The sequence below is a fragment of the Bombus pascuorum genome, chromosome 8, assembly GCF_905332965.1.
Source record: "Bombus pascuorum chromosome 8, iyBomPasc1.1, whole genome shotgun sequence".
NCBI classification, from domain to species: domain Eukaryota; kingdom Metazoa; phylum Arthropoda; class Insecta; order Hymenoptera; family Apidae; genus Bombus; species Bombus pascuorum.
The window spans coordinates 6,069,116-6,094,724 of record NC_083495.1 but is presented as its reverse complement, the minus strand read 5'-3'; the positions used below and the strand labels follow the sequence as shown (position 1 = coordinate 6,094,724).

The following is a 25,609-nucleotide window of genomic DNA, read 5'->3' as shown; positions in this document are numbered from 1 at the left end:
CGCAGCTTGAGAGCCGAACGAGCGAGAAGAAAAAAAAAGAGAGAAGGAGGAGTGAAATTTTTCTAGAAGGCAGCTGGTAGCACGGTCTCTCACGGCGGCGTATATTTACAGGCGTGGAGTTTCAATTATTCCCCCTGGTCGTGTCGCAATACGTCACGCGTTGGCTGTGTATTAAGAAAATGCCGAGACGTGTGGCCCATGAATCGAATCGAGTCCTCGTTTCTTCGACTTTTCTCTCGGCACACAGTTGCAATAACGTACATAGACTGGAGTATACGTGTACACACAAAGGAAGAGAGGCGGTGGAGAGTTTTCGTTTCACGACACCGGATTTATCTTCCCCGAGGAAATTAGAAAAGGCATCCTTCGTGACGCCTCTCGCGAGCTCTGACCTACTGTTCCCGCCTCTTCTCGTTATCCCTCTCCGTCTATACTTGTGGAATTATATATTATATATCCGAAAGCGATATATCACAGACGACTTGGAAAGCACAAAAATATCACGGGGCAAACAAAGAGTTTAATACGTCGTTAGATATGGTTAATGGTATTGGATGCACACAGAGGTGAAATATTGGCAAAAGAAATTATACTGGGAACGATATAGGGAGACCAAAAAATAGAAAGAAGCTAAAGTTTAGTCGTTCCGAGTGTCTTCTAAAGCGCCACTTAATACTTTAATTTACTTAGTATATGTAATTTCGCGTGGAATATTTATGTCTGGTTTTAAAGAGAGATTTCATAACAGAGCTCGGAGCGTATTATTTACATGGAAATTGCAATGAACGAGTTAGGAATATATACTATTCTAAAAAAGGAAGAGTTCCATCGCGTGGCTGTACCACGAACAATCCACGAAGTAGGAAGAAGTTTATTCCTAAACGAGTTGGCGCGAATTTCCCAACCCCTCCTTCCCTCTCGAGCATTCAGTTCGAAACTAAAGTCCTCGTAGCAGCGATCTTAACACAATGATCGATCGGAAGCCTTAATTACACCGAAAAACGTGAATTTTAATTGAGCACGAGGAGTCCATTAAACGCAGAATCGAGGCAGTCTCGATCAAGTTCACAAACTAGTCCCATTTTCTTGAACAGCCCACTTCTCTATTCTAATTCCCCGTCATTATTTCTTTCGTGAACGAATTCGAAACTTTCTTCGCGGATTTCTCCACTCAGGAATATTCTCCTCCAGATTTCACGAAAGCACGCGTTAACCGTAAATTAAAAAGCCTTTAAGCCGGAAACTCGCGACAGATGTTCCGCATCCACGCCATAAACTTTGTCACTGTCGAGCGTTAACAATACAAAAATAGCCGGTACCACGTGTCAACTGTCGGCTAGCCATTAATCACGGACAACATTAGGCCGTTGAATAAGGGTGGCCGCGACAGACCCATGGCGATCTTCCAAAACCTGTTCCTAGCACGGATTGCTGATGTGGCCGAAGATGAATTCCCTCTCACGGAGCAAATAAGACGTCAGTTGGGTGACGTGCAACGATATTCGTCCTCGTACGGAAACCGAGAAACGAGCAGACGACGATTTCCGGTTCCACCGTCGACGTTACTCCCTTCTTGTCTTCCTGGCGCATCCGTGTCGCCTATTAGCTCGAGGAATTCACGTTGGAGGTTTATTCGTATGCGGAGATCTCCTGGATCTGATTCTCTACTGCAGGTGAAATTTGAGTTTTAGGAAGGAAAAGCGTCATGAACGTCGTGATTCGAAATAAAGATTTCGAACGTCTGAATATTCTACTTTCCTTCCTTCTTTGACGCTGGATATTCCAATTCTTTTAAACATTGCCAGGATATTATGGAATTCTATAAATATATTTAGTGTAAAATTTTATTTAAAAATTCGAGCAAAAATAGAAAATATGAGAATAAGGATTTGTAGACGTTAAATAGTGATTTTTACAGTACATGGAACAAATAATATTTCGATGCAAATATGCTAGTAGTAGATTCTTCTCACAGAACTTGTTCATTAGCCAACATTCATGAATCTTCTACTCACGTAAAGTAACCACTCGTTTTACTTACATATTGTTGAAAATTGTGGATCTTAATTGTCGAAATAAAAGTAAAGGAACACAAAGATTACACTTAAAATTTATATTAAAATAGTCTTAGATTTATTTAATAAATGATTTCCAGGATCTTTATCGATATACATTTGCACGCGTCTTAGCACTCTCTTCGTCTCACCATCTTCCATACTACACTGCCAACGGAACAGTTGCATACATTTGTACTTCGAGATACTGTGCGCACACATACTTCCATATACTCATACTCACATACGTTACTACTACGCGGCTGATCTAGCACACAAAATTATACATATCTCAATACAGATAAATTGTGCTCCTAATTCATATCGTATATAAAGGGCTCTCACCTGTTAGATAAAAAAAATAAAGAAATAAATACATAAGTCTGACGAACAGATATAAAGAGTCGATAGATTTATTAAAAATAAATCTATAAATAATAATACTCACACCATAGTCCGATTGGAAATTTCAAACACCATACTTGTGTGCGACATAAACGAGTGCTTCAAGGTCTAAAAGAAACGAGAAACTGTAGATTTTATGTACGGAGCACTCAAAATGCCCGTCTCTACGCTTTTATTCGAAACACCTGGAACACTTCAACATTATGACTCATCGATGGGAATACTCTCTGTCATTTATTAGTAAAGAGAATCAACGCGGCTCGTTCTTCGCCTTTGAAAAGCCACTCGTGCAGTCGCATCGTGGCAAGTGGCCGTGGAAACAGGAGAGCATTGCAAAGGAGGAAAAATCAAACAGCGATATAAATTCCATTGGAAACGAGGATAAGGGAGAAGGTGAGGGTAGGGAGCGAGCTGATTCGAGTAGCTTCAGGCAGACGCTGCTGATCGAACCCTCTACAACTCGTCCCTCTACAACGGCAACGTCACCGACCGACCTCCGTCGCTTGTTGAATATTTGATAACGTCCTGCATGCCGGAAGTGCACTCCATATCGGCGCATACGGGCAGAGATACGTATCGGGTGGTGCTGTCTACATCGACCTACGGTGATACGCGTATGCGCCGTGATGCGCATCCAGATGCGGCGTACGTGTCCCGAAGGGAGAAAGCCCTGCTACAGGGTACAAGACATTTCGACTGAAATCACGCGCGATCGGAATACTAATTAATTCACCCTTGTGGCTACATCGCCATGTCTCTTCTTCCCATAGCGTCTGTTGCTCGCCTGAATCTGTTCTCAAAGGAATACAATCTTGTGAAAAGTTCGACACAATACGGCATACGAGAATAGGAAAATATAGTAGACTTTCGGATACAGCAATCTCTGCAGTAGTACAGGGACGATCTCGTCGTGAGATTTAAGATTATGAAAATGCAGTAGAATCTCTATTTTTCGAATATCTTTTATGCAAACACGCTGCAAATTTGATTTGAAAATATTTGTTGTAGTCGTTCGCAGGTAATGCGTCTATTACCTGCGTTGTCCCTTTAACACGACTACGATCTGAAAATCCAACTTTTAGCCGAAAAGACCGAGCGCTGCAGAGTACATAAGGCACAGACAGACGTGGCATCTGCTTAGAGGCTTGCACCGTCTCTGCAAGCTTAAGAGAAATTGAATTTTAAAAATTCACCTAGAAGTTCGGATGTATCTTTTCATACAGCGGTGCGCGAATCAAGAGATTGCCACGTTAACAGAAAAATTGAATTTGTCGTTCTCTGCACGAGATTCTCCGAATCTGATAAAAAATGTACTCCTCGGTCATCCTTCTTAGAAGCTACCAATTACCAAACTGATATACGATTAAGCTACAAATTCCCTCTAAAAGCAACGAAGGAAATCTTCACGGAAATCTTCGCGAAAATCCTCATGGACGAAATCAATGACCCAACGAAACACCCATGCGTCTCGTAATTTTCACGAAAGAGCTAGTGCTGAGAAAGGAAGATACGGTTCTTCCATCAGGATCCTCCGATTTGTTCCATCGACCTCGTCTATCTTTTACCTGAGCGCACACTATTCTCGTAACTAGACTGCGTTCTATTTGTGGTAATTTATATTTTTACTAACATAATTATAAAGATAGAACCTAGGTAAAAGATGGTTTAATCTATTAAATATTACAAAGAATATTCTACTTTCGATACAAAAGGTATTTCCACACCGTTGTATTTATTATAACATTCTCATATTAATTAATTAATACATTGAATTTCCAGGTATATTGTATTTCGCATAATTTAGTAGTGCTTGCTTTCATATATCCAGAGAAATTTGATGTCGTGAAAATGAAATGTAGTATGTGATAAAAAATGTTTCATTTGAAAATAAGGTACCTGCAAATACTCTTCATCGCTACTTACTATGTATTTTCGCAGATTATATGCATTTCTCCTCCAATTTTTCCATAAATCCATAAAAATCCGCAATCCACTTGTAACGATCACGAAACGCAGTAATTGACACGAATACAACCAGGATGATCGAAGAGGGTTAAACGGGGAGCGTTCGAAGTGGAAATCACTGTGGGGAGCGGTTTGAGTCCGATTCTCTCGACATTCCTTGCTATAACTGAATATTCATCTATCCGCTCCGATTAGTACGTCCTCGGCCGCGTAGTAGCGACCTGTTATTAATGCAGGCAACAAACGAGCACGAAAGAGTGAGAGAAGAAGGCGGCTGAACGAAGACCGGCTTGCTGGAATTCATTATACCGCGTCCTATAGAGCGTTAGGTTCTTCAGCGTTGCACCTCGCCTCAAAGAAGCGAAGAGTGTACCGAGCCACTTGTTATAGCGCGGAATAAAGTGCCTCGACATAACAATCTCTTCTGGGTAATTTATCGCGCGTTCGCCGCGAGCAAAGATAAAGGACGGAACTCGGTTATCTGCTGCGCGAGCTTTCTCATTTTTTCTTTTCCCTTTCTTCGTTTTTTTTCTTTTTTTTTTTTTTTTTTTTGTTCCTCTTATCGATCTCGCCTTTCCTTCGCAAGAACATAGACATGAATGTATGAATCTCTGTCAGTTCGCGTGAATATAACAGAAGGAAACGTGACAGGAGTAGTTTTATTCGTCGATGATTTTAAAATAGCGCGGTCTGATAGATAAGGTGGAGGGTTAGGTGGCTGTTAAGCAGTAAGTTCGCGATAGCAAAAGGTTTACTGTCCCGGATTCAGGCCTTGAACTATGGCTGGCTGGTTCCAAAGTCCCGGAATCGGGCTACCGACTTAGGTGGCTATAAATTTTCAAGCACTGCGACTGTAAAATCCTTGACTCTTAATCGCGCAGCAATTCCAGAATCTTCGAGGTTTCGCGACGCCGCATCGTCGTCTCCGAATTTCGGAACAATAATGCGTGTTACAGTTTCAGAATCTCAGAATTCCAAAGTACTACACTTCCTTCTTAAAGTTAAATAATCATAAAGTGTCTTGTAATTCGCGCGAAAACTGGGAAGAGAGATGTTAAAATAGTAGATCTTGCCGTAGATTAGTATTTCTGTTTATGTATATTTGTGTCTATTACATTGAAAACTAGAAAACATATAGAATATTCACTACAAATATTCGCCTCAACGGAATATCGTAATAAATTAAAACTCAATTCGAACGAAACAAAAAATGTAATTTGCACATTTTCAAAAAATTCTAAAATAATACATTTTATCCTGCCCAGCTGTGCCAGTTACAAGATACTCTACATAAATATTAGCAAAAATTAAATCAACTCCGTAAGCTACAGTATCATGAAAATGTCAAACACCTTTTCATAAAATTATCCTGGCAACCGAACCAGATTACCGCCCCTCTTTTTCCCCATGGAGAATCGCTTAGCGCGTCAACGTCAATTTCCCGAGGATCGATTCAACGTCGAAGTGACGATAAGCCGGAAAGCGGAAACGTTGGATGGAGCTCACCGCCGGGAAGATTCTTTGCTCTTGGTAACTGATATAAACGAGGGCGGTGGGATTCGGGGCGACGACTATAATTCTCGATCAAGCTTGAAACGCGTTCGCTCGTCTTAGTTGGCCATCCTAGACTATCCGATGCATCCATTCATTTCCAAGTGCCGCTCCAGCTGTGGATAAACGAGGGAAAGGCGGAACGACTCTCGTTTCTACTCTGGGAACAGCGTCTTGTATATCGATGAATCCACAAAGTGCCGTCGAATGCATTTCGTTTGCATTCATTTCCCGGGCACTTTGAATAAATAACTCTTCCGGTATCCCGACTCCGAGGGTTGTTCGAATCGAGTCGAACTGTTGAATGTCGCCGAGTGCCGACAGGATCTCGCTTCTCGACCGGAAACGTCTCTCGGTTGGACTTTCATCTTTTCAGAACCACCAAATGAATTCGATGTTAGGAGTTTGAGATCGTCGTTTGGAGAAGCTAATAATTAAAGGAAATTTCATCGAGAGACAGTGTTCGAGTGCTTCAAGAAACTATACCTTCACCTTGTAAATTCGTGAAACTTGTTTATTTGATATTTCATATATGTTGAAGTGGTGACCACTTTTAAGAAAACTCTATATCTGGTCTTTTTAGTTTTCTCAAGCACTTAAGCCATTGATAGCGTATAGACAAAAGACTGGGACGAAGGCAGACCATAAACAGTAGACAGGCGACGATGGCTTCAGGGCTTTCAGTCATAGGGTAACACTGCTAGCGTGCGGATCTGGACCAGCTCAAATTATATTCCGATTTGTATTTACACTTCTGTATTAAAATATATTTGCCACCTTACAATTTATCCATGCATTCATGTGTCAACAATATAGCTAAAGGAATGAAAAATATATTAATAACTACTTTTCACGTTCTTTCGATATCTCATATGATTCTGACGGAACCTTTTTATTTCTAGAACCTTTCTTTCCTTGGAAGATTTCTTCCACGAAGATGGTTTCCTTAACATCGCTTAACCTATATTGTTGCAAAGTTTCAAAGTGCTAAAGAATTTTCGAATTGTCGTTCCTCTCTCGCAAGTTGAGAGTCTAAACGGAGAACATCAAAGAAATTATTTTTCCTATAAACCAGTGAATGCTTCGAACAGTTTGAAGCAATTTCTACTTCAACCTTTAATACAGTTTCTGCTTTAATACTCGTACGGCCATCGATGAGTTATTTTAGAGACAAAGACCAATTTATTTTCATTCATTTCCTCTTTTAATTTTTTCCAAAACTAAGGTCTTTGATATTCTTTCCACATTTCATGAATCACTACGTTCCATTGATGTTTCACGAGGTGAAGATTTTCTGTATCCATCGCCGATCATATTTCATTGTGTTTTCAAAACTGTTGATGTTTATTACCAAATTAGGATTGATTTAAATTTGTGTTAAAATTATTAGACGATAATTATACATATATGTACATGTTACGAAAAATCTGCAGAGCAACGAAGGAGAACCAGGAATTTCCAAAGTTCTTCGACAGATCTAATTCGGAAAAATCCGTGCTTTAGCAACGAGACGCTCGTTTCTTGTTAAGCGACGTTGGAAACCCTTGGAGGAAAGCAAAGATCGGAGAACTCGAAACGAAAGACGTTCGAGAACGATACGAGAGGGAAACTCGCTTGTGCAACTTCCGCGTCGGCGTGGAACTCGCTAAAAACTAGTTGCGAGAGCTGAACTGCCATCAGTTCGGTACGGTTTGCTAGCCCGCCGCTCCAACTTTCGAATTCTTTTAGCAGTGGATGTGTAGCGTTTATCGATGCTTCGATAAAGTAGCCGGAGCTTGGGCAACTTTCGCGCCTTACCAACTTTACAACATCCCTATCCTGTCTGAATAACTCACGATTGTACCCGACGTCCAAGTGTTAAGGGTTGCTGCTGGAATCATGCGACCGTGAATATTTTTGTGAAAGTGCATCGATAAGGATCCACAAACGTCGTTTCGTTCGAGAAAGTGACTTTTCGACGAATGAACTTTAAGATATCGTAAAAGCAGCGGATGAAGCATGAATCTTTGTACTAATTGATATGAATGTCATGTTACAACAAGTACAATGGTGTGCAAATACATTCTGGTGTTACCGTAGAGAAGTGAAGCCTAAATGGAATTGTGTAGCACTTAAGTTTGGATATTTTCTGTACCTTTGTATATTATGATTATTCAGTATATTTTCCATACATGCATAAAAGTCCGCAATTTTCCAATTATCTTTCGTTTCTGCGTCAATTCGGATTAAACTGCCTGTAGAAAATATTTCCGATTATCTGTACAGTTAAGTATTTTCTTACAGTTGAAGGTACTATCCTTGGTATTATTTTTGAAAATTATTAACAACAAACCATCCGAAGGGTTTTTAGTGATTGTAGCAGAGGACGGCGAACGCTCGACGGCAGGTAGCCGGGGCTGTTCGCAAATCCGAGTTGGAAATGTTCGCAGGAAGCAAACGTAACTTGGAATCAGATCGAAAGTTACGAATCTATGAACTCGTTTCTCCGTTTCTCCGTCGTCCCTGTCTTTAACTAGCGGTGAAAGTCGGCGCGTTTCCAAGGACGACTACCGCTTCGTCCGCAGTTTCCGTCGGCGGGGCTCCTGATAGCAGGGGTCGAAAATAGCGCGAGGAAGCGAAAACTCGTTCATCCACGGCCGTTCTTGCCTTCTCATCCCATCGCGTCCCCCTTCTTCTCCCGTAATTACGCATTCCACTAATTAAGGATGCAGGAAATTGCGCCGCTTAATTATTTTCTAATTAACGTCGACAGAGATAGCTGGTCCAACTATGTGACACTTCAGGTAACTTTAAGTGGAACGCGCCCGCCAGGAGTGGTCGACTACGAAACTCCCACTTCCGTTCAGGAGCAATTGCATGAAAATACTCGCATCTTTTAGTGTCTGCTAGAGTTTACATTTTTCGTTTCGAAAAGGAAGGTATTTTCCCCTTGAAGCTTAACTCGACCGAAACAACGATGCTTCTTAAAAGACCAACTTGTGTCGATTATTTTTTGAACGGAAGACAACGATATTCGAAGAACAATTTGAAATATATCTAGAATCTGAGTAAGAGTACATTCCAGTGGAACGAAAGGGGATACTAACGAAGCATAGGATTCCTCCGGAATTGCAACAGAAATATCGTTTCCCATCGATAGTTCCCGGAATCGAACCGATGTTACGGGAATAATGGCGGAGATTCTCGGCCCCTTGGGCTTTTCTCCGCATATCGAGCGTAGTATCGCGAGGTGACGACACAAGACAACCCTTTGCATAGGTGTCACGTCGGGAATGACAGTGGCAACGCGTACGAGAACAATGGAGAAAATGGGCTTGCGAGAGAACTCGTATGGTCGATCAGTCGAACGATATGCAATCGACCACACCTGAGACCGGCGACCAATTGCCACCCTCTGCTGTACTATGCAACGCGGTTCAGCTCCTTGGAGCCTGATAAATGCACGGATTCAAGGGGAGGATGAGACGCGTCCGTTTAGCAAACAGCAGATGCATAGAAGCGCGTACACGAGGAACGCCGGAGACAGGCTTGCGGGAATAGACACGTATGGCGGGATGTAGATACCAAGGTCTGGCGACGATTAAACGTTTCGAGCAATTAGAAGGTGAGACAGCGAATTCCGTATTCCCATTTGTCCACGTTGAATAGTTTACCAGGCTATTGGGTATGTGTTTATTCAAAATAATTATTAATTTTTAAATATAAAACTTTTTACAGTTATCAGAATTTCGATTGTCTGGTTGTTTGTATAATATTGTTTATAATTCTTAAAATGATATATCATCCCTCTTATGCCAAAATCATGAATGTATAACTTTTTACGTTTCTAGTAAAAAACTACACTGAATGTCCTTGTTAAATTAGATTATAATTATGAACGTAACATAAAAGTCGTAGTATGATAAGAATAATTATATTCTAATCTCGATTTGTTATTTCTAGAATGACCTGATTATTTTACATTCAATTGTGAATTTTTATAATCTATATAATCGTATATTTATGACATTAGCGTAGGAAGAATGATATTATTCATAATCTTCATTGCCCTAACGTTGACACGCGAACGACTTACTGTACCTGCGAACGCGTAGACGAAAGCCAGTCGAAGCAGCAATACGCGCCGCAGTAGTACGAACTCGTACGTGGTCAGACACGCCGCCGTGATTTAACCATACAGTTCTGTTTAATTTTTTAAACTCGCGCAACACGACAGTGGTTTCATTTATCTCGTATTTTTTTTTCTACATGACGAAGTACATTCTGTCTCCCGTGACGGGTAATTCTGTAGTCCAGAAAGAATATCACTAGACACGACATTGTTGTTTCGCATTAACGTTACTGTGACATTAACAAGTCTCCTCGAAAAATTCACCGCGTCACTGGACGTCCGAATCCATCGATGCTCGGAAATCTAATCCCTCGTGAAAATCCTCCGACGCCACGGCATTATTTCTCTAATGGAAGGCATTTCCGAGAACGAGCGGCACAGGCGTAATCGACGCTCATGTTGTTCAACGTGACACTGTCGAAGCCACTTATCGACCACATTTTCTAATTCCTAGCAATCCTGTTTCCATGGGTACTTAGTCCGCCAGGAACGGCGCGTGGAACCCTCGCTTCGTTGGTATAATTACATGAAACAATCTCCTTGAATTTCGATAGTACCGGATTCATTGTTGTGGAAACTTCTGCAACGATCCTCAAGATTTTCAACGCGAAAACACGCAAGAACCAACCGAGCTTTAAAAACCAACATTTTTCTTGCCAGCACGAATAATGGCCAGTACAAATACAGTTTTCTTACAGTCTGAAATTTTTCCTCCTCCTGTGTTGTTCATCCTTAGAAACAACAGTCCATAGAGCTGGCAATCAAAGAGAATTACTCGAAGCGTATTAACAAATGCGAAATCGGGTATCCAAGTCGAACAAAAACACAAGAATTTTTAGTTTATTCATGCACCGTAGCCATATTTTCTATTTCATTAGTTAGCTGTACGTTTGGCTGATATCAAACGCGTGCTCTCTCGAAAATCACAGGCGCGTTTTTCCAGAAATATGAAATGCGCATATTTCTGTGTGATGCGATCGTGGTATTCGCGCGCTCGGAAAATAGAGATAAAATGCCTGAAAACAGCGCTGCCCTTCGATTCGTGTGGCCAACCAGTATGAATCTATTAATGTTTTCCTCGTCCGGTTTATCTGTCAACGATTCCTGGTTTATTCGCGTGCCACCTCGTCGATGATGGTTTGTTTCGAACTGGTGAATTTTCGAAAAGGGACTTGGCTCCGACCGTTCGGTGACACTCGTGTCGATACATCATCGAGAAACGAGAACGCTCATCGATTCGTGTGAAACTTGATATTGTTGTCGCGTTCGCAGACAATGTAACTGTACAGATTTTGAGCGTAAGAAATTAAGTGTTTTACCTATATATATATATATATATATATATCTTTTTTCTATTCCTTTGGAAAATGTTAAAGACATTCTCTATTCCATCTGGACACTTTTTAAATGTATAAATTACTTTAAAACAGACAACTGGATGAAAAAGCTGTAACAATTACATTATCAGAATTTTTGAATTCTAGGACTGATAATTCTTATAAATCTGGACTAATGAAATCAATTATTCAGTTGGAAAGTGCATTGAATCATAAAAAAGATTACTTTAATTAAGCGCAGAATATTATGGAGAGACTACACGTGCTCGAAAAAGGATATTACATATAGATAAACCAATGGAATGCTTAGTGTTTCTCTTTGGAAGCTTATCTTGGATCTTCGAATAATTTCGTTACTCATTCATAGATACTCGAAGGATGAAAACGAATTTATTTATTAACCACAAGGAACATGCCGAACTACTGGAAGCCAACCACGATTCACGAAATTTATAAACGCTTTATGTCCTCGTAAAACGAGCAGGACGAAATTGTAAATTGAGAAAAAACCATTCTCGTCGGAGGCGTACGAACGGCGTCACATATCCACCGCAGCGTGGTGGAAAAAGCGCGCCGTTCCGTATACGGGTCTCGTGAAATTTTCATGGGGAAATATCGCCTCCGTCGGAAGCATGTCGCGATACGGCGATACCTGTCCGACGTCCTTTTTCCATTAATTAAAACCGACGTGACTCTCCATCCAGAACGCGCACCAAATAAAACCAGGAGGAGAGCTGGTGTTTTTTGTGTTTCCGAAATGCGCGTGTTCTTTAATATTTTATCATTTCTACCTTTCCGTTTGACGATTCGACTTACATTTAATTTATTTATCTATTTTTCTTGTTCTTTGATACTTTATAATTCCTATTCTTTGATATCAGCAATTACCGATTTGTTGAATTCACCGAGGAATTTTCCTTGAACTTATTATTTTCAAAAGTATTCCCCAGATATCGTGTTTAATTTTCAGAAAATTCTATCTCTCCTTTCCCGTTGATAACAAAAGATCCATATCAGATTCACTTAAGTTTCTAATTTTTCCTTAATTGAATCTTTTAATTTACAATAAATTTATTCTGTTTTTATGTTTAAAATACCCATTTTCCATTACCACTGGGTGTGTCTATTTCTCGCATGTTTCTAATTCTTAAAAAATTCTATTACATCTTTTCCATTAATACCACAGAAAATGCCCAATCACGTGCTCATAGATCACATTCTGACGTACGAACAACCTGAAAGTGGGTTAAAATCTCCGGCAGAAGCTCCGTGAAACGTTCGACTATGCACATCTCATTGACCCGACGTTGCTCCTCGATCGAGTTTGAAACAATCGGAGGGCAGCTGGCGTGGATCACCGGAGAAATTAAAAAGAGGGTAGCACTCAGGACGTGGGATGAGTTGGAAGAAAACCGCGTTCGGCCGAGTTTTCATCCATCAAAATCAATCTGAACTGGCGAATGCGCTTGTGAGCCTGGATATTCGACGATACCTCTTTTGTTAATAACCGTACCGGAAGACCAAGGAGCCTGATCAGTCATCCCATCGAGCGCGGAAGCGACACCATTAAAGTTGCGAGGTTCTTAGTGTTATAGGACAACGAAGGTTTCAGCGCTGCGTTGGCTATTATTTCTGATAATCCGACAGTTCGATTAATTCGAGATCCCGGATTATGTCAATCCTTCGATTTGAACGTCTCCCCGAGGGTATGATAGAAGTTTTCGAGGAGCAAGTTTCTCTTTCGGCCGATGTCCCGTTCGAAATAATTAGGGGATCACACGTCGCGCTAGGCTAAGAAGTTTTCCGGTGGATACAATACGCTGGTACGAGTGAAATTTAACGCGCGTTTCGCCGTTTTGATTTACGTTCACTAAAATCGAAGTCACGACGCAGTGCAATGACCGAGCCTTCCGAATGCAAAATCTCCGCGGTGCAATACTGTCCGAGATTACCACAGAAACAATCGACGATTAAAGCGCGTAGGATGCGAGCTGAATATTAAATTCCTTTTTCAAAGAAGGCTGTGCCAGGCCTCGAGTAAGAGGGTTTCAAAACGTGTTACAATTTTACCCGGCGACGTCCATATTACACTCGACGTAACGTTGCCCATCGACCTCTCGAACCTTTCTCGACCCGTTTCACTGCTATTGTTACGCAAATACGCCTTCTTTATACACAGAGGGGAATTTTCCTTCAACGACCATCCGATACTTGCCCGTTCTTTCCCAATAAAATTCGAACTTGCTGCTTATGCTGGCCACAAAAAGAACATTGGAACTATAGGGTACTGTTCAACGTGGAAAAAAGCAGGTAGCAACGACGGGCAGACAGTAAATTTACATTAGAGACCAGGCAGCGGGGACACAGGAAAGCTCTCTTCCTGTTTCCAACCCGACGTATTGACTTACATCGTGATCTATCTCCGTGCACATCATAGATCCCAGGCTGGACGATTCTTCACCACGAGACGTCCAACTCGAAGTTTCTCTTAACGTTTCGGCGTGAGTTTGCGACCAGTGACGTGGAATGGAAAGCCCGGTCTGAAGTAAGAAAATCTACGAGAGTAGTATTTGTATGATATTGTTGAGCCGAGGCAAGGAAAATATGCGGGGAAGTGAATTCAAAGGGAGCACTACGACGTGAATAAGGCTTGATCCGACTTTGGCTACTCGAGGCAAGCCCGAATCCTCTGTAAGCTTCGTCGTTCAATTGTGACGTCTTGTGAAATTTAAGAGTAAAAGTCGCTGTGCGTGTAATTCTTGAGAAACTTTGATTTCGATGAAATACGCGTTTTATTTTATGGCACGAAACTAGGTTTATTGTTTTTTTCTCTCTCTATTTGTAAATAAACAATTCTTTATTTCCGGAAAGTTTTTACTTCAGGTATAGTACCGTAGAGAATAAAAATGTTCCATTTCCGGCTTCGCCTCTGGAAAAATTTGGTTCGAAATTCATTGAATAAACATGTTTCTGCTTAACACATTACATGGTACACTTTTATTACATTTAACTGTAATGGAAGGTATACAGCAACATGACAGAATATATAGGTTTTATGTAGTTAATTTAATTACGTTATAAAATATGAAATGCATCAAGTGTAGAAACAGTCAATCAACCACACCTATTTAATGAATATATTCAGCAACAAATTCTGATATGAAAAATGTTGCTATGCAATATATTCCGATACGTATTGGCAATCAATATACGTTGACCGAACCTATAATAATTCACTTTACGAAGCATTGTGGCTGAACAAACGAGATTAAGCGATTTAATCAAACTAAAACGGAAGACAATTGTCCATCACGCTTGGAAGCGATCCATTTCGGTGGATCTTTGACGGGAAGCAATCGAACAGCAACGATGGAGACCGTAGTTGTACTGAAACTGCATGGTTTTTGGAATAAAATTGGGTCGTCGTTGGACAAACCGGAGTTGATCCTTTTTTACCAGGCAATCCTCGCGAGAAAAATAACTGTGTTTTTGCGGGCGCACAGGTGCGACGCGTTTTAATAAAGTCGCCCGTTTAATTGTCAAGCTTTTTTATCGCATCCGCGTCTCGCATTGGAAACGCGAAGTGAGTTGCTGGCGCGGAGCCAAAGCGATTTCGCGGCGTACGTACGTTTAAGAAGAAATTTAAACGTCGTCCGTGAACGAGATTCTCTTCGTCGGTCGAAAGAGGAAAGTTCGTCGATCTGGCGTAATCTTCACGGCGATAAACCTGCGAAATTCCATTAAAAAGCGCCGTATAAGTTACACAACGAAGTTCGTATCCCTGTTTCAACTTAACGTATTGACACGCGCGATGTTTTTTAAAAGCTTGGCTAACTTAAAGACGGCGAGAGCTTTGGCGAGCGGATAAGCTTGTCAAGGATGTAATTAACTAATGTTAGTGTACCGCACACCTTTCGTAAACAGACCGGAAAAAAAAAGCTTGAGAAAGGGAAAGGGAAAGGGAGAGAGGGAGAAGAGATGGAAAAGTTTAAAAATCAATTTTAATAGGAAGCTTGTTCGTGCTCCGGGGAAGTTCGAAAAGAAGTTGCGTTGAGATAAGAACCGTCTTATAAACCGTCTTCGCTCGTTGGAAAAATTCGTCCGGCCACTTCTTGGGCGACTCTTGATGCGAACACGATCGACTCTGCGATTCAATGAAAAAGACAGAGACGGTAGTAACGAGCGAAACGAGCGTGCGAAATGGGTCGAGCGCTCGTCAGCTTTCCGTTACCAAGTAGCCCGGCCGAATCCTCCATCCTATCGATAATCTATGGAAATTATCGAAGGGACGAACGTATAATTCCCTGTCGTTTTCGTCTGTCGAAATTTCTGGGAATAATCGAACGAAACTTTCGCTAACAAAAGGCTTAAAGAAGCTATTTGAAAGCTCGAGAAAGTACCTTGGAAACTTTGGAACGACAAAGTTAAGAGAAATTATTTCGGCAAGAGGAAGATTATACGAAATCAAAAGAAAATAGGAAAGAAGACATTTTCCAGGCAACCTGTCCTGGTGAAGAGCGATTCAAACACGCTTCGGTGACAAACTTTCACCCTTTATTTACACCGTATCACGCACAGTGGACGAAGCCCATCTTCGACAGATTCTCCAGCGGAGCATCGTTCCGCGACTACAAAGGATAGTAGGAGCAGTCGCTTGCATCTGGCCAGAAAACATCCCCCTAAGGGTTCTTTCACAGGACTGGCTCTGGCTGCGACGTCCGATTTCAACGGCTGCAATATGTCCTGGAAGAGAGTCTTTGGTAGCTCGCGGAGAGACTCGAGTTCCGCAGAAAGATCGAACGAGCGGACGACGGTCTATTGTTGCCGGTTAATTAAAGGAATTGATGAAAGATTAAAGAGTTCCTCCTGATCACTGTAGTCTTCGTCGTCGTCGTCGTCGTCGTTATCGTTCGTTGTTCGACATACATCCCTTTGGACATCTAAGTAAAGAGAAAAGTATCTGGAACTCGATCGACGACGTATTGTGCTTCAAATATCGAGTTTTCTTTTCATTTTACCTTTTTTACGCGTGCCTATATATCTATATATGGAAGAAAAAGGGGATGGAACAATGTAGAGAATAGACTGTAAAACTGAGAGAGTAAGAGTTACTGAGACAGCTCGGTGATCTTGTCTCGGGATAAAAATTTCATCGTCCTATCGTCGTCGACTCGCATACAGATTCTCGTCTCCGGGTAATTAATTACGACCTGGTCTCGTCTCGAGAAAGATCAGGGCAAAAAACTTTCTCCTCCCCTCCATACTGGTATCCGTATTTCATTCGCTTCACTCCCCAATGATTTTTGCACTTTTTTTTCTTTCCTCTCTTTTTCTCCCTTGATTTCTGCTCTTCGTTTTTCTTCATCGATGCGGGTTAATTGAGTTGGGAAATTAATCTTGTTTAGCTGACTCGGTGAAACGGTTTGGTTCCGCTCGATCAAATTTATATTCTTCTTTTCGGACAGACGAACCAGAGGAAGGCGTGACTTTCACCCTATGCCCGTTATGTAAGTATCGATCTTCCACCCTTGAAGTCTGTTAGCCACCGAACAAGGAACGTGGGCTGGTTGCCGTTTGATGTACAGTTACATGAAACTTGGAGTCTCGTTTATAATTGGAATTAAACGAACCGGATCTTTCGCTCGACGAAGCGGCCCAACGATCTTCTTCTTCTAAGTCACCCTCTAGGGAACTAAAATCTTTCACTTTAATGTTACCGGTGGTAGTTGATTCGTGTAAGATTTGGAACAGATGATGCCACGTGAAAATTTGATCGTACGTGGTAAGAATTTGTATCGTGTATATGGGATCTCTGAAAGTGTGATATGATTGGAAAGCAGGAGAATTATGAATAAATTGTTAAAGAATTGTAAAAAAGTTAAAGTTCGGAGAAACGGAATTTAAAAGAATCGAGTCGTGTTGAGTGCATTGTTCTTTTCTAATCGTTAAATCTAGAATATATTATTTTATTTTATATTTAAATAGTACCGGTTATATATAATATTTAGTAAACAGCTTTCTGCAACCAGTACTTTTAAATTGCTTCTGTAGGTATCCTTATAAATCAAGTGCAACAATCCCAAAGGTAGGAATAGAGTCAGACATCAATCCACGTCAGCTGAGGAACCGCGCGTGGCCAACAATTCCGGCATCCACAGCAATTACCCCGGCCGTAACATAGAAATAGTCAAGCCACGTCCACCAAATACGTTCGTAGAAGGACAGAGTTGTGGCCAAGGAAGCTGTGTTGGGATCCTAAGTGGATTGCCGTGGAGACATTAAATTAGCCAAAATCCGATGGTGATCCGACCAGCAATGGTTGAAAACCGCGCTGGCTAATACGTCAGGAATTAAACGCGGCAATCTTGTGCACACGAGGCGATGTCGGCTCTCCTCGAGAGGTCGATCACGCTCGCGAGTCCGCTCGGAATACCCGCCCGATTAATCCACTCGCGAAACGACAACGGCCGCCAATGACGGTCCTGTTTAATTAACCGACGAACGAGGCCGTTCCCCTCCGTGAAGCGTTGTGATTTCGTTTGTTTACGGCTTTTACAATCGGGCACAGATTGTTACAAGTTAGTAATCGCGAGGATCACAAAACTATACCATTAATTTGCGTCGCGTTTCGTAATTCGTACGGGGACCACGTTAATTACGTCGGCAGAATGTAATAAACGTTTCGTTTCGTCGTCGGTTATTCCACGAGTGTAATTTCACGGTTAATTGGAGGTATGGACGTTGATTGCTCGCGGTACTTCGCGCTGGGAAATCGCGGCGCACCGTTTCGAAACGCGCCGATAATCCAAAATTTTCACGGATAAATTAGAGATTAACTTGTCTGTTTTTTTAGATTCGGGGAAATTAACGGTAGATAGAGCTTGGAGGAAGGGACGGCACTCGAGAATCGAAGTGGTCGATTTATCTGAACGCGTAGAAAAAATGACAGCCAAGAATAAATCGAGTGAGATTTACTCGAACGGGTATAAGGCGCTTTCGTCGAATTTTCTGATTCTCCCTTCGGCAGACATCGCGCCGATTTTTCGGGATAAGTTTAGCCGATTTATGTCGGCTAAAAGCTCTTTACCCCTGATTCTGATATACGCGTTGCGCTGTCTCTGATCGTGGAATAAAAACATTTGTACGATCAGTTTCAATTCTGCCTCATTCAAAATGTAACACCTTGCGTGTATATCTACTCATCTGACTCATAATATTCCATCATTTCTAAAGAAGAAGACAAAAATCCAAGCTACCAAAAAAGGAATTCTTTGGAAATGTATTATATATATAACATAATATGTATAAAAATCAAATCTAAAGAATTTCCTTTCTCGTGTTCGCTAGAGTATGCATCATGTGACGAATCGATCAGAATGTGTAAACAAACCAACTGAGAATGTAAACAAACAGATGTAGAATATAAACAAACCGATAATGTAAATAAACAAAGTGGGAAGGCAAATAAACAAATAGCTTGTAACACAGGCGATATGTGTAGTCCACACAGCAGATATTGACTAGAAAGTGGAAAGCGTTAGCAGTGGAATATTAAGCATGTAGCAGCAGCCAAAACGTAGCAAAGCCTTAAAATCAGTCAAAAAATTACAATAAGCACCACCTGACGTCTTGGTTAAAACAGTATGAACCAATTTCTAATACGCAAATTATTTTATAGAATACATTGCGACTAAAACTTATACCTACGTTAGAATTGTTTCTTCGTCTTCTAATTTATTGTGTATTGTCAATTTTATATTTGTATGTGAAATAGGGTTAATCACAGTCAGACTGATATCTATGCAAATTTATATTTTTATCAACACAACTGAAGGAATAAAAACTAAGTAGAGCTTTACCTTCAGTTATTATAATGGCCACTTTTCTTTGTATATTTTTGCATATTATTTACATGTAAATTTTCCATAAATGCATAAACTTTTATAATTCAGCTATAAATCGACTTTTTTTTTATTATACGGAATCTTAAAATAGAATGTAATTACTCTAAATTGATGCTAGCTTTAAAGTATCAGTCAGTGTTTTCTTCTAGATAGTTTAATTTCTTCACTATGTTTTGGCTACCACATTACACGATAAAACGCATGGGAGACAATTACACGGGTGACTTAAGCTATGGCCATTCAAGAAATCGGTTTCAGGCGATTTCCTAAATCCTTAGCGGGTTGACTTAATCCGCGCGGGACACCAGGACGAATTTAAGCGTCCAAGTGTCAGCTGTCTACTTTGTCCGACGAACGTATCCTGGCAAATCCGCGGCATGTAGTTTCTATATGCAAATCTACTCATAACTCACCAGAAACGTATCTGACCACGCTAGCGGCGTGTAGTAACCCTCCCTCGTTCTTCTCGTTTCTCGGCTTTCGCGTACTTTTCAGGACGTTCCCCGTCTCCGAAATTCTTCTCGAAATGTAAATCGTCAGGGAACCGCTGAAGAACAGGCTAGAGTGGAAAAACAGGGGCTGGAATATGCCTCTTCAACCTAATATTGAGATTCGAAGGAGTGGATCTCGTACAATGCCCAATATATCTGAAAATTTGTTCTATTCTTTATTGTATTCTTTAGTATGGTTTTATTATCTTGTATTTTTTATTTCGGTTATATCGTATCGTGATATACTTCGAAATTTGATATTAAATATGTAACACGAGTACTTGGATAATTGTATAACCCCGAGGGTTCAATTGTCCCGATAGTTTCGATAATACGACCATCCTAACTATCCGATAGTTGTAATAGTCCGTTGATTGACTTGATACATCGATAATCCCAATTGTCTCGTGATCCCGATCGCTTGATAACTACGCTTCACTGATAGTTTAGCTAATCTGAAGTTTAATAATCTGGTAACCTTGGCAGTCTCGATTGTAACATCAACTTGATCATGTGATAATTCTAATTAATCAGCTGCTCTAGTTCTCTGACTATCGCAATTATAATCTTCGTCGTTTACATTCTATTATGAATGCGTATTATGCATAATTTGTGCGAAACGTGCATTAATGATTCCGATGTATTAACATATTAATGTATGTAAGGCCGCTGGCATAATAATTACATTTCTTTATGTAAATTGATGCTAAATTATGGTAATGTAGAGAAAAGAATTAATAATAATTAGTCATATAAATTTAGTCATAACTTCTCAGATTATTGTCTTTGCTTCAATTACAGAAATTTTCAACTTTCTATTCCAGGATTTCCATAATAGCTTTCTATTTATCTTCATAATCTTCTAATTCAAATCAACTAAATTTTTCTATTTTTACATACCATTTAATCAAGTCAATTTTTCTATCCTTACGTATCATTTAATCCCAATAAATTTTCAATACCAGCAACCTGTTTCAAAAATTTATAGAGGAATAGAATTTTCAGACTTCTGGTTAAGCTTATTTATCAACAAGTACCGATATTTGTAAATTGCAAACTTCCTAGATCTACCATCTTTCTTCGTATCATGGTAGAACAAGTAGAGGAAATTTAGTTGGAAGGTGAAGCACTCACGTTTGGATAGGCAGACAATCAGGGATCGTATTAGCGGCAGCGTAGTGTACGTGACGATTACGGTTCACCCTGTGACACAACGCTTCCAGTGACGGATGACGGCGTCATCATAATTTACTCGGGGAAAATGTATTCTCGCGCGGCGATATCGAAACAGGCCAATATCGTTAACTCTAATTCGCTTACGTTTGCGTAGGCATTGTTGAGCGCCAATAACGAGATTAATAATGCGACCCTCGTCGATAATAATCGTGGAATCACGCACCATGCCAATATCGGCCCGCTCAATTTTGGTTAGCCAAGGCTAAAATAAAGAAATACACAGTTACAAGATAGATTTCATGTGTTCCATTAATCTTAATCCACCTCAGCTATGTTCCTTTCTTTTTATTTTTTTCTTTTTTTTTTTTTATTCTTCTCTTCTGAGTAAAGGTTTAACGAAATGATTGAAGGCATAGAATCGTTGTTACAACTACGAACATCGATGATCGATTACTAGCGGAGGTTCGAGAAATTCTACGCTACGTTACTCTGTAATTAACACAATGAGAAACGAGAAACTGCCAGTTCGTTGAACGTTATTGATCCATGGGAAGAAAACGCTTTTACTCCACTACGTTGCTTGGTTTCGAACCAATATTGTTTTCCTATGGTTAAAATTTCTTTTAAATTTGAGACAGATATGAGCAAATGGTCGATATACGTGATTTTATATTTCCATTTTATGCGGGGAATGTTGAAACGAGTGTGAAATTGACGTATAAACATTTGAGAATTGCGATTCTAATGCAAAAGTGATTTATAACATCACCAATATAAACATGTACGATGCAAGTTAACAGCTATGTATAAATTTATATTTGTTCATAAAAGTCAGTATTAAATTTATCGAAAGCACCTGGATATATTCAGTAATTTTAAAATTAACAAGAAATCCACTATAAATTTAAATAAAAATCCATATCTGACTATTAATCGGAGGATAAAATAGTTCAACGTCAATTTATTAGAACTGAACACTACTTGTAAAATTCCATTCTTTTCAACGATAGATTTGGAATTTCATACATACGGGAAACGCGATACATTTGATTTTGATAGAATTATACGATTGCACTTGATTCGGCAAACGGTACGTGAATCAAAAGGAGGACAAAGGAATATCAACTATTTGGACTGGTTTGCACGTGATTGTACGTGGTTCCTGTAGCGGCAGCGGTGCCTTTTTTCATGTTTCCGTTTTCGTCGTGTCGCTGCAGCACACTGGTCCTGCGACCGCAGCCACGGTCATTGTTCAAGTCTATCACGATAAGCCCGTGCCGCTGCATTTCCGGGGGCTTCGCGTAATCGTTGCACGCGCAATGAATTTTATGACGGATACGTGCGGCGAATTTGTCAAGCGAAAAGAGATAATGCGACGAACCCGCGATCGTGTCGCGGATTGCACCATGCAACTCCGACGAACGATCGATTGCCAGACACGTGAAAATGTACTTTTCTCGACGTGTCATGGACAATAAGAACAAAGGAAACGACAACAGTAGCATTCTAAATACAGTGGAACTCCATTTATCGGAATCTGTTAGCAAACAGTTCATGTAACTGGAATTCGTATAATAGGAATTCGATAGAAATTAGACTATAAGCATGAATTCAGGTACCTAACATGATTAATACGAACATAAGCTTGGAATCAAGTAACTTGTTTGGGATGAACATAAGCTTGAATTTAAGTAACTTGGTTAATCGAAATAACGCTTTATTAAACTTTCGTTTCGATAAATGCAGTTCCATTGTATGTACTCCATTCGTAGTAAAATTTTATTGACTGTTTGAAGGAACAGATAATTATTGAGCATTGTTACTGACAGAATGTCAATAACCAGTTTTAGACCAAGGAAAATTATGAAACATTAAAGAAGCAGGCAGATCTGTCGCCAAAATATCATTCAACTCTCGAGTATATCAAGTTTATTTCAAACGTCACGTTTCGATGTCACGTGGTTCGCGAGGGAACCGGATGCAACAGCTTGCCGCGCTGTGGCTAGCCGACTGCACTTCCGGTTTAATGCAGCCCCTGACCCGTGAATTAATATTTCATCGCGGCTACGTTTTGCCGCGTTTCTCTCTTCCCTCTTTCCATTCGCTCTCTCTCTCTCTCTCTTTCTCTCCAATTCAGCTTTCACGGTCCGTTTTTCATCGACTGCTCGACTCGCCCCTTTGTTCTCGTTCGAGTCATTTACTTTCCTCTGCATCTTTGACCGTGAATCCGAGCCACGCCATTTACCACCCTCGTAGAAAGTATCGCTATTTACAGCTCACTCCCGGGACGCTGGAATTGTTTGCGCTCGCCCTTTTGTTCCTGCGATCGATCAACGATGTCGTTGTCTCCCCTCCCCCCCTCCCGCCGTTTCGTCCCGATCTTAATGCACCGTGACATTGCCCGATGCAATACGACGAAGCCTCCCAGGATTTTATGCTTATTGCCCCGTCCATGACAATTCGATCCCTCGTTCGAGATCTCTATGATTCTTTCATTGAATCCTAACTGCTTCCTGTCGCGAATGAAAATATTTTCCATCTAGTTGCATGTGAGTCTTAAATCCTTCGGTACATATTTTGCAAAATATATAATTCTATAAAATTCATGAACGATCGATTGTGAAGTAGATACGTCTCGACCTAACGTTCGCTGCAGTCTATTCTATTCGTAATTTTCATCATTGCACTGTAAGGCACACATCATGGGCACAATGTTCGAAGTCAAAGTGACATCAACGGTTAATAGACACATCTGCACAGCGGGTCGGTTCTGTCGGGACTCCTATTGCTGACACGAATCTATGCTATGCAAACAGAGAGGTCGAGATCCAGGATGGAAGCCGATGAGCAAAATTCGATGACCTATATATCTGATGCACAATGTGTCCTCCCGGGTACAAAGGGCATACGGCGGAAATACGAAGTGCGCGACTCTCCATATCGATTCAAAATCAATACGGCGCGGTGTATCTCGATGATGTGTCAATACAAAGAGCCCTGGAGCGTGCAGCCAGACCTGGCCAGTCTTACAATTGGTTCTTGTACCGAAGCCAACTAAAGGCCTCGAGAGCCGCGAAGGCCGACGGTTCTTGCATCGATTTCGTGCTGTTGAAAACTCCGGGCCATTCGGGGATAGCCTACGCTGCAACTGGCCGACGAGTTTGCGAATCGAATATTTCGAAGTGTCGGTCGATACTTCGAGGAACGTTCGATGTTATCCAACGTGGAACAGAACGTGCTTCGAATTCTTGGCTCTGTTTTAGTCGAGAGATTGTTGATTAGTTTGTCAGATAGTTTCTTTCATAATGTGAGAAGAGCTTTTTGATTTGTTACACTTTGCGTGTGAAGCTGTTCCTGTAGACGAAAATGGATTAGAAATGGGCGGTGAATAAGATAACAAAAGAAGATTATGACAAATTATAAAATTGTCTTATAAACTTGTTATAAACTTGTCGAGATAGAAGAGTTATTTCGCAACTACTTGTACAACATAAATTTACTTAAAAAACAAAGAAAGATCCAGAGAGAACTTCAAGGCTTTAAACGTATATAGAATAGTGAAAAATTGCTAAATAAGTCATTTTTACTTAGGTGGATAGAATAGTTCGGCGGTGGCTGCTTGCTGCCTTATCAAAGTATCATTAGAATGGATGGCAGAACTTAGAAATGTTCTCGAAGTGCTAAGCATCGACTTCGACGAACGGTGTTGCAATATAGATACCAAGTATGCGTCTGGAATATCGGCGTCGCACGAGTTATAGTACAATCGTGTATGATGCCAACTTGCAATGGCAGACCATCCAATACTTCGAATGGGGCTTTTACAGCTTTTATTACACTTACTGAAATTTATTACTGGTTAACGTGCAGTTTTTACTATAAGCGTTTTGCTATCTTCAGTCTCGTTTATGAGAAGTTTTAAATATTTTTTTAGCAGATGCTTTCATCAAATCGGTCTTTTATCGTTGCAATGTCTTGCAAATGAAATATTTGTGCTCGAAATTTCGAAATTTGATAAAACGATATTTTATACAATTTTTGTTTGCTCGCAGAACGAGAACAGAGCCCTACGATTGAAGGAGCCTGCGTCGCTGGCCCTTTCTGCCGCAAATTCTGGCAACTACGTGGACCCTGATGGCACTGCCATTGTGATGTCTTCCGAATTACTGCCTGCACCCACTCCGGACCCAAGGGTGACATGGAACTACTTCGACGAACAGGGGTAAAATCGACTGACAGTACTGTCAGTTATATTCTATTTTTAAACATGTTCTAGCAATTATTTTTTACTTGTAAAACGAACTCCGATTGATGAATTATTGCCTCTTCTCTACAATTTCCAAGTGTTTACACACTTAATGGTTCTTGATATCATTCGAATAAAGTTGATTCTAATTTCATATCAATTAAATGAATGAATATTTATTTATCATAAATTATAAAATTCGATTTCACCATCGAAATTCGCTGCATAATTTTAATATACGTTGGGTAGCGAACACGACGATGCAGTGCGATAGAAAGTATTATTTGGAAAGTGGCCGAAGTGCAATCTCGATGCGAGGCACAAGAACTGAATACTAATCGGCACTCATAACAGTCGCATGCATTGTTA

General features: G+C 40.6%; 1 protein-coding gene across 1 annotated transcript in view; it reads left to right on the top strand.

The window, feature by feature from the left end:
• The window catches only part of LOC132910123 (polypeptide N-acetylgalactosaminyltransferase 2), a 202,569-nt gene that overhangs the window by 129,031 nt on the left and 47,929 nt on the right, over positions 1 to 25,609 (top strand). Inside the window, exon 2 of the mRNA XM_060965610.1 lies at positions 25,047 to 25,216. Within this exon, the coding sequence (XP_060821593.1) occupies positions 25,047 to 25,216 (170 nt within the window). The remainder of the gene's footprint in view (positions 1 to 25,046; positions 25,217 to 25,609) is intronic.